Source organism: Oryzias latipes, chromosome 22 (assembly GCF_053564925.1).
Source record: "Oryzias latipes strain Hd-rR chromosome 22, Olatipes_Hd-rR_3.1".
In the NCBI taxonomy this organism is placed as follows: domain Eukaryota; kingdom Metazoa; phylum Chordata; class Actinopteri; order Beloniformes; family Adrianichthyidae; genus Oryzias; species Oryzias latipes.
In genome coordinates, this window is record NC_136258.1 from 22,450,736 (window position 1) to 22,461,421 (window position 10,686).

The following is a 10,686-nucleotide window of genomic DNA, read 5'->3' on the forward strand; positions in this document are numbered from 1 at the left end:
TACTATAGACAACACAATTGTCCTCAATTCCTGTTTTACTATTGATAATTTTCAATTGTGCATTAAAATTGTGACCATAAAGGGGGTCAAACTCCAGGTCTTGAGCCTCCTGCTGGAATCCTGCCTTATCTGCAGCTTATTACCTGAATCAGGTGTGTTTAGCCAAGAAGGACCTTTAAAGACAGGCTGGTTCGAAAACATGCTGGACTCTGGTCCTTAAGGCCTTGATTCTGACACCCCTAATCTGATTGTGATATACCTGTTTTATTCATACCCCAACTAGATTTTTTTCTAATGCTTCCACAATAATTTATTTGATAAATTACGTTTGAAATACAATTAATTTTAGGCCAAGCAATTTTCTCATATGTTTACAACAACTCTTACTGCCTGGGCTCCCATCAATACAAAAGGATTTCATCAGTGAAACCACAGAACTCCAAGAAAAACCCAGACATTATTTAAAAAAAAGACAAATGGGTGAGACTCCAGGGTGTTTTTTTAGCGGTCTATATGTGTGTCCACGCTCATTGCAAACCATCTATTTCCTTCACAGCAAGCATAACCCGATGTCCTGCAGCTCTGGAAACCACAAGGAGGGGTGTGCTTCACACATTTCTTATTTCGGCTCCCTGGTTTACTTGTCCTGCCTGGTATTTAAGGCATTTCGTGCTAAGATTGGCTAAATCTGGACATTTGGAATTATCTCACAATGTTTCAGATTGCTGCTCATCAACTTCTAAATTTTCTTTTTGGGGGGGGGGTTGCAAAAATATCAAGGAGTTTCCAGGTGAGCCTGAGTGTCAGTACATAATAATAGTGTCCACTTTATGGAGTTGACCAAATGCAGTGAGCCATCTGTGCTTATGTTTGTCCCACCTCATGCACCGCAGCGTGTCTTGGAGTTTCCGTGCCCTCAGATGGCAATCCTCAGTGGTTTCTTTCAGCCGGTTTCCTCCCTGCAGCTCCCTCGCCTCTGTCCCTTGGGCCTCTCACCTAACCACTGTCTCGCCCTCTCTCCAAAAGAGGATCAGAAAACTGCTGCCCTTCTAAGGATCCCTCAACCCACACTAGATATTTTCAGAGCACTTCCACTGCGACGTGCATGGCAGAGCGGTCTTTGTTTGCTCTGTTAGCAGAACACAAACCTCTGCCATGATATAGCTACTGATTGCATTTAAAAAATGCCATCTTTTCTGTTTTTATTCATGATCTTTTTAAATTTGTAAACTTAGATTCCAAACTTCCTGCGAAACCTTAAGTGTGTGAGTTTGAAGAGTTATTTTTTTGTTGATTTTTGTCAAACATGTAAGGATTTTACTGATAATAATATAACGTTAAACCGCTTTGTTGGAAAAACAAACACAAACCTGTCTAGCTACATTTAAAGTCTTGTTAAATTCTATTTTTTTTTTTAATTTGACAGGAAAAAGGAAATGTTTTTTGTGAAATGATAAAACGAAGAATCACAGAAAATCTTAGCTTCACCATGGCCATATTTATGTTCCCGAGAGAACAGAATCCACTTCAGTCAAGTTCGCATGAACACCTAAAAGCCTTTTCCTGTCACATTCCTGCCGTGAGAGGTGTAAATGTGATTTACAAAAATGTCTTGTTTTGTACATTCTTCTCACCAGCTGGCATGACATTAATGCAGAAAATGATGAATTGGTCAATGCAGCTTTCTGATCTGCCATTTAATATCCATCTATTTTCCAAACCTTTTCAATCGCTTTTGGGGTCCCAGGGTTGCTGGAGCCTATTCCACTCTAGGCATGTCCCATGCAAAGGCATACCATACAAGCTCCACTCAGGGGTCCTGGCTAGGAATAGAACCAGGGCCCTGTAATAGTATTATGTTTCCTTTAATTATTTATAGAACTTTCTGCGTGTTCGCTACCTAAAGTTTGAAGAGGCTTGGTCCAAAATGTTGAAACTGTGCAAACTTCACAAATCTTCCTGGCTTTTTTTCACAACTCCATTCTGATGTATAAAAGACTTGGTTTCATATATTTCCGGCCGGCACAAACTGCAATTATTAATATCTCCTCCATGTTCAATTTTCAAATGGTTGGCACTTAGGCGACGTAATGGGGACGTCATCCATACGTCACTACCCAAAGCTGATTGATTATAGTTTGACCTGTTTTAACTTTCAACGCATGCTCAATGCCATTACGTTTGGTACGTAGAGTCCGAAACATGATCTGAAACTAGCCATCCGTGAAAGCTACAGTGTTGAACATGGAAGCCTGAAATACCCCTGTTCAAATCTCATGCAGGGGTTTTCTGTGCGGTCTTTGCTTGGGTTTTCTCTGGGTATTCCGGTTTCCTTCCACAGTCCAGAAACATGCTTCATAGGTTATTTGGTGGCTCTGGGAGAGTTTGGTCATGTGACCCTGCAAAACACTGCTAACCTGTTCATGGTGTACTCCGCCTTTGCCCAACAGTGGTTGGATTGGCTCCAGCAACCCCGTGACCCTGAAAGGGATTTAGCGGGATTTGAAAATGTATTTATTTTGTCTGTGAGTTGAAATTGGGATTGACGTTTGTGCCTTTGATTGATTCATTTACTTTCCAAACACCCTCAATCCCCTTTGGAGTCATAGGGTTGTTGGAGCCTATCCCAGCTACTGTTGGGCAAGGGTGGGTACACCCTGATCAGGTTATCAGTCTTTTGCAGGACCACACACACCAAGGGACAATTTTTAATTCACCAACTAAATAATGTTTTGGGCTGCGGGAGGATGCTCGAGTGCCTGGAGAAAATCCACACAAGGAGAACATGCAAACATCACCCAAAGGTCCCAGCAGGGATTTGAACCAGGACCTTTCTATAGTAGGGTGAGAGTGCTAACCACTGTATCACCTGTGCTTTTGATATGATTAATAAATGCATTTTCAAGCTCCATGAAGCTTGGTGAGAAAAATGTATGGTTTCAGTTTTAGTAAAAAAGGACTGAGAGACACATTTTCCAGTATTCTGAATTAAAATGGTAGTACCTTCAGCTAGATTTCATTGTTGGTGTCATAACCTGTTTGTCGAACATCATTTTGTCCTCATTGTGTCTTGGGTTTCCATGCAGGCATGCTGCACTTTGGTGAGTAGCCACACCATTTTTAAGGACCCCCCTCTTTGTCTTCAGTGTTGGCTCATCTTGTGTGATTAAGTTTTCTGTGCTGTTATCCTGGCATTAGTTTGAGTTTCATGCATTTTCCCCATCATATGTGGTGCGTTTTGTTAATAAATTCTTGGGACTCACCTGAGCTTGTGGTTCGTCCCCACATCTGGTTCCAAGGTCACTATAAAAACACAAAGTATTCTTTCTTGGCGTAGTGGTTATTTATCTGTTTTATTTTGCATTTGAGATCAATTTGTGGTTTGGTGTCCCACCCTAGAATACAATAATTGTCAAGCTTGGGATTGAAACTACCAACCAAATGATTGTCTGACAGCATTCAAGCAACTGAAATTTTTAATTTAAAACTTATTTTATCATTTCCATCTATCACTTAATTTTATTTTTGTGTTTTTGTATTTTATTACCAATATTTTAAGTATTGGTAAGTAAGTAGGTGTCTTCTCTATTGGAGACATTTTCTTTTGGTGTTTGTTTTCTTAATGTCACAGACTTTCTGTTCTGACACAAAAATGTTAGGATTCTCTTTATTGGATTGCTCAGTGTGTTCTTTCTTTCCACCTTTATCTTTCCACCTTTATCCACCTTTGCCATGGTAGGGAGAACACGTCAATGTAAGGGTGGGATCATCTAAGATAGCACTAGGGTTAACATGGCTTCTCTTGTGTATGTTCGCCAGCGTCGGTGCTTAGTTTCAGGTACACATTGTAATTTTTAATTTTTATTTTTCCTTTTTGATATTTTGATTTGTTTGAATTCGTTGTCCTTTGTTTTTTACATATCAACAAGTGACCATTTTTAAAGAGCTTGGAAAGATTTTTTTTTTTTTTTTTTTTTTTTTACAAATGTTTGATTTTAGTCATTTTCTATGAAACCCATTTGAGTGTAACCTAAGAGCAACATTTTTTCTTCTTACAAAAGACATGTGAAACAAATTGGGTCTTAAGACAACTTTTATTTGGTCATTATGTTTGACATGACAGAATGCATGTTCAGGGATATAACAACATTGCTGTCAATCAGTTTGTTTGCATAGCAGTATCCAGGTGACTTTTTCATTATAACAGTTTGACCTTTTTTTTTCACAACATTTTCAAGTCACATTTGGTTTCATTGTGTTTAAAAAGAAAAACAAAACCAAAACAACAAAAAAGGAGAAAACCAAGTTGTTGGTTGAAACAAAACAGACAATAAAACACCAGTTTAAGTCAGTATAAAAGGAGCAATGTTTAAAAGAATAAAAGGACACAACACAAGTATAACACCTCAATTTCACATGCTGTCTCCGTTACAAAAGGTCACCGGAAGATTGCTTGTTTGCTTCCCCCCATCCCTGATCATTTGCTTTCATAAATTAGTTTTCCTTCTGTTGAGCACCTTTTTCTTGTAGTTTTCAAGTTGAGATGCTACTATTCCTTAAAGAACTGCCTGTCTATTGGAGAATAGGGAGGGTCAGAGAGTTTACTTTGAGGAATAGATTGCAAAATTAGTTGGTTTGGCTTTTGGAACCTGATGCGTGATCAACCTATCACGTTGAAGCAATCAGGAACCCAGAGAAAGTGCAGTGGACATTCTCAGCAGCAAAGACACCATTGGCCTCATCATCAGGGATCTGGATGTAGACTGTGTCCTGCACATCAAGCAAGAGGACAGCACTGCCAGACATCTGGTCCAGGAAGCCTTTGTTGTACTCACTATAGGTGAACACAATGGGCTGACCATTCTTGTACAAAGCCACCAGGGCATGATTTCCATTTACATGGATACCGTAAGAGAAATAATAAACACCTGGAACTTGGCAAGTGAAGATGCCGGTCTCAGGGTCATAGTGATTCTCAGCATTGTACACAATCTGGTCGAACTTAATGGGGCTGCCAGCAGGGGGGTAGGGATTGGCTAGAGCTGCTGTGAAAGCAGACATGGGGGACTTGACCATAACTTCGCTCATTCCAAAGCCTTTCTCAAATGCAACCTCACCAGGAGGTCCAGGGGGTCCAGGGGGACCAGCAGGGCCAGGTTCTCCGTCTGTCCCAGGCTCACCGGGCACACCAGGGGGACCCTGAGGTCCAGGAAGACCCTTAGCAGCCAAACCAGCAGGACCAGGAGCACCAGGGAGACCTGGGTGTCCCTTGAGGCCAGCAGGACCTGAAGGACCCTGTGGGCCAGAAGGCCCTCTGGGACCAGGAGCACCATCAGATCCAGGGGAACCAGGCTCACCTTGACGGCCAGGGTGACCTTTTGGTCCAGCGGGACCTGGAATACCTGGAGCACCTGGGGTACCTGGGGCACCTGTGTGACCTTTGTCACCTTGTGGTCCAGTAGCCCCTCTGGATCCAGGAGGACCAGCTGCACCTGGATAGCCTTGCTTGCCAGGAAAACCCTGAGCTCCTTGATCACCCTTATGCCCCTTAAGCCCCTGAGGTCCAGTAGCACCTGTGTCACCTTTAGGCCCAACAGCACCAGGCTGGCCTGGGAAACCTCTTTCACCTTGAGGCCCTGTAGGACCAGTAGGACCAGTTGCACCAGTAGCACCAGTATATCCTGTTGGACCCTGCTCACCCTTAGCACCTGTAGCACCTGGACTACCGGAAGCTCCCCTCTCTCCCTTCTCTCCATTTACTCCTGGTTTTCCATATCCTGGCACACCTGGGGAACCAGGGGCTCCAGCAGGTCCCTGATGACCTTTTGGTCCAGCAGAACCAGGCAGACCTGGAGCACCATTCTCACCTGGTTTACCTGGAAGACCTACCCCAGGGGCACCAGTGTGTCCCTTAGGTCCCTGAGGTCCCATGGGGCCAGGGGCACCATCAAGACCTGGACTTCCTGGCTTTCCTGATTCACCTGGTGCTCCTGGTTTTCCTGGCCTTCCAATTCCAGCTGCACCTGGTGCTCCTGGTGGGCCCATAGGTCCCTGAGCTCCAGTCTCACCCTGAGGTCCTGGAGCTCCTACCCCTCTATCACCCTTAGGACCTGGCAATCCAGGCACACCTGGATGTCCTTTGAGACCAGGTTCTCCTCTTGGTCCAACTGATCCAGGAAGACCAGCAGGTCCAGGCTTTCCGGTGGCAGACAACCCTGCAGGTCCTGGGATTCCTGGAGATCCTGGTTGTCCTCTTGGCCCCTGTGGACCAGTGGCTCCAGTCTCCCCTCTTTCACCATTTGCTCCAGGAAAGCCAGGCTTTCCAGGTCCACCTGGAGATCCTGGCTTACCAGCAATTGATCGGCCAGGAGGTCCAGGAGGCCCAGGAGGTCCTTGGGGCCCAGGCTCACCAAAGCCATTCTCTCCTGGGGGACCTGGTGGGCCAGGAGGCCCCTCAGCTCCAGGCTCTCCTGGAATACCTGGTTCACCTGCCACCACTATAAAGAGTAGAAAGAAAACATCATTACAAAACAAAAAACTAAAGAGAGTTCAATTAAAAATTAGTTGCATTGTGAATTTGCTAGTTTTATTTTATTTTAAATTAAATTAAATTGGAATGGCTGTTCAGGGGATCCCTAATGTTAGTGAATATTACATGTAGAAGCAAACATTCAAAATGAAAAATCAAAAACAAACTCGTTTTTTTGTAAGTCATAAGAGTTCCTTAAGTCTGTGTCAAAGTCCTATCAAACTTTGTTGCTAGGCAACAGGGCTGCTTAGTCCTGAAATGCTAAAGGAAATGAATGGTTCAAGTTACTTGCACCTGCTTCTGTACGTCACTGTTTTAGAAAAAAAAAATGGAGACCATTTAGTGGTCCATACCACTTTATCCTTTCCAGCGGGGGGATTTTTGGAGCATCACTGATTCAGCTTTAAACTCACAGATTGAACTCATTTTTAAGGAAAACCCTTCAAAATAAAATGCAATCAGTGGATGCAACTCTAATCTAATTTGATCCATCTTTTTAAAAAGGCATCTAATTGTAGAAAAGTATATTCAGAGATAAAACAATTAAGTAAAGACAGTTTTCATCTTGTTTTTTTATTTTTCCTATTTAAAGTGCAGATTAAAAAGCCAATTTTAACTCACTTTGAACTAGTACATCTACAATAGAGAGAGAGCTTTTATTATCTGCTGCCTTAATGTGGTCACATGTGCGAGTGTAAAAGACTGTGTTTGGTTAAGTCTGGTTCAGTTTGGGTACAGTCAAACAGATGTTTCTACTTCTGCGTTAAGCGGGCACACCCTGGCAACCCACACTCCTGGGTGACTGGACTCTAATTGTCAGTGTCAAACTAAAAATAATGCTCTAACAACCACATTCCTGAGTAAATGTGAAAAAAAGGCTGATTCGCACAAACTAAACACTTTATAATTCAATTGCATAGTAGCAAAGACACAAAACCACACCATAACCCATGAGATTAGAGAGTACACTGAATACTTGTTTGCAGATTCTTAATAAAAGATGTCTATTTTTTATGGTTTTTAAAAAGCAAAGCTCAAAATGCAGTTTTTTGAGTTACCATGAATTCTTTGATTCTGAAACAAAGACAGGGACAAGGAGCTAACATTAAACTAACATTTAACATTTAACTACACTAAAAATGCAAAAGCAACTGAAATGTTTGACAAAACTATCTGTAGTTTTTAACTTTAAACATTTTTAAAATGAAAATCAAGAGCACAGAATGCAGAATATATAGATTATAGTGTGAATAGTGGGATAAGTGTCAGTCCACTTGGAAACAGAATAGACTGACAACACAAGATCTGAATGGATTCTGTGATTGGAGAAGCTGGAGAGCTTTGAAAGCCAGTTAAAATGCGAGGTTGCACTGGAGCAAAGCAGCGTTGAGTTTTAAAGTTTAGTGCTGCATGCTGTAGCCAGCATCCACCCTGCTGCTTCTAATCATGCTATACTGGCCACAGGAAAGCTTCTCACTCAAGAACTAAAGATGCAACAAGATTTGTAAAAAGAAAAATATCATTTTATGGAGAGACCTGACAAACATTTGATGTTTTAGGAACTACTGTCAGCTTTGTTTGTGTTTGAAAGTGCGTGTGCAAGGAGTCTGCATTTTTCTTACTCTGGCTCTTCACAGGGAACACCTTCTTCACCACATATCCCTTTCCATGGGCTGCTGCAGAGGCCACAATGAGGAGGAGGATGCTTGCAACTCGTACGTCCATCTTGCAAGGTCAGATCTGTTTGGAGAAGACAACTGCAGTCAGTTTGAAAGTCTTAAAAATGAAGCTCGTGGAGTTTAGATTCTTGTCTTGTTTCATTCTCAGCTTACTGTTCGCCAAAATTTAAACAAATCAGCAGAGAATGAGTAAAGAGAGCATATATGATGTGAGTTTTCTACGTCAGACTAAATCCTAAAGTTTTCTCTGAATATTATGAAAATTTCAACAATTTTTTTCCCCAGAAATGCGCTAAAGAGCAAATCCTCAATCTCAAATACAGCGTGCAAACAAAACTGTTTAGAGCAAATCAGAAAAGAGACATACCAGCATCCAAAGAGAAGAAACACCAAATCTTCCCAGCACCAGTCAGCTTCTGGTGCTTCTCTATATCCTTAGGGTAGGAGCACAACTGAGAATATGCTGATCTTCAGTGCTGTGACCTGGGCTTTTATACCATATCTAACCCTCACATCATTAAAAAAAGCACCCACCACACTAGTACCTCCCTCCTCAGAGTTAGGGTGTAATTAGCAGGCAGATCTGCCCAAAGCAGGCATGTCACATCAGGGTGCCCTCATGCTTTGAAATATCAGACACATGATTATCACTTACTTTTCCCTGTTTTAGAATGAGGAGTCATTCAAAGCAATATAACACTGTTTCACCCTTATCTTTCCAGTTCCAGTTCCCTTTGGTATTTTTTTTACATGATGTATAGTTAAAAATGTAGTTAAATTGCACCTTTTACACATCAAATATTTAAATATGAATCTGTTTTAAACTTGCCAATAAAAATGCAACAAAGGAAGTTGTGGAAACAATTTTCCGTTGATGAGATATGTTGAGGCTTTTATTTGCCTGAACAGAATTATCATTCCTAAATTTTGTGGAAAACGCTTAACATTTGTTTTTCTAATATGTTTTATTGCCATTATTTGGTGTGGAGAACAAAGAAGATTTAAATACATCTTTTTTTGTGTGCATATTAATAATTTTAACTGAAATGATGTTACATTTTGTTTTAGATGTGGATAAAATATCCAAATAAGGAGAAGCTGGAAAAGACTTATTGACTTGTTTAAATCAGGGATTTCTCATGATGCTGTTTTCATGTCCAAACACTAGAGGGTAGGTTTCTACCAACGCATGGCTGCCCCTCATGTAGTGATGTTTCTCTGCTGCTCATGAGAAACGGCCCTGTGGTCATGTTTTATTTTAGGCTCCATCAATGCATAAACATCGTCAGAGGTTTCATGTCTATTCCTGCAATTAAAGCAGCGTGCTGTCGTGACATTTTATTCCATCAATCAGCTCTGTCCTCCAGAGCTGCCCCGCCTCTCCCTCTACCTTTCCTTGCTTACATTAAACTCTTCCAACTGTAATTTCTCAGTTTCACCCCAGCCGCATAGGAAATGCATACACCCAAATAATCACATGTTCTCAAACACACAAGGAGCCATAAACTGATGTGTAGCGTAGTCTCTGACCCATCTCACAAACCCCTGTATCCATTTTGTACACATAATGTAAATCCACCATACTGGTGACATTTTCCAAATAACTGTGGGATTCACTTATTCAGCACGTGACTGTCACAGGCGTCTTTAACCGCAAGTTTAATTAAAGATTGTACAACATTGCCCCCCCCTTTTTATGAAATTAGACCAAATTATCTGCAATTTTCTAAAGTGCTACCTTGCCTGACAGTACTTAATCATGTTTGGCAGGCGCTGCTTAAGTTCTCTCTTCATGTGAAAATGAGTAAAAAAATGTCACATGACCTTTAGTTTGACATTTCAGAGTTAGGTCCTGTCACCTGAAGCTAGGAGATCTTGGGAGTTCAGAGCATCTCATCAGATATGTCACTCCTTGTGAAGGAGATACAGAATGAAATCAGTGTAGTTGAATAATGAATAGAACATGATTGGTCTAGCTTTGACTGTTTTAATCAAGAGTGAGTTGCTTTTCTATTTTAGTTAAATTGCTGGTGAGTGCTACATCGGTATGCCAGCAGTTTTTGTATTTTTGCACCCTTTTGATATGTTTTTTAAAGACCTATTTAGGTTCGTGTCCTGAGGAGAGGCCAACTTTGGGAGCTTTGGAAGAAATAACAGAGAAAGAGAGGGTGGAGATTGTAATATGTTTATAGACTCGGATGATTTCAGTTATTTATTTATTTTTAAATATGGTTAAACCACAGCAAAAGAGGTTCTCCGTTTTTAGTTCCATGATCTGAGAACAACAATTCATGTCTTTGTGCTGTAAAATACAAAAAAACAACGGCAACCTGCAACTACATGCACAGAAAAGCTCATGATGATCCTTGGAAGCAGAATGTACTTTGGCCCTAGGAAGACTTAAATTACCAGTGTAATTTGGATGTTGTTTATAACTTCTCAACAAATGTTGTATTTTCTCAACACCCCGCTGCAATT

The 10,686-nt window shown here is 41.3% G+C and overlaps 1 protein-coding gene across 1 annotated transcript; it reads right to left on the minus strand.

Moving 5' to 3' along the window:
• Positions 1 to 4,467: 4,467 nt before the first annotated feature.
• Positions 4,468 to 8,614, minus strand: col10a1a (collagen, type X, alpha 1a). Its single transcript, NM_001201509.1, is given in 3 exon segments — positions 4,468 to 6,497; positions 8,152 to 8,269; positions 8,576 to 8,614. Coding segments are annotated over 2 exon segments (1,932 nt in total). The 5' UTR covers positions 8,255 to 8,269; positions 8,576 to 8,614; the 3' UTR covers positions 4,468 to 4,668.
• Between the last annotated feature and the right edge of the window lie 2,072 nt (positions 8,615 to 10,686).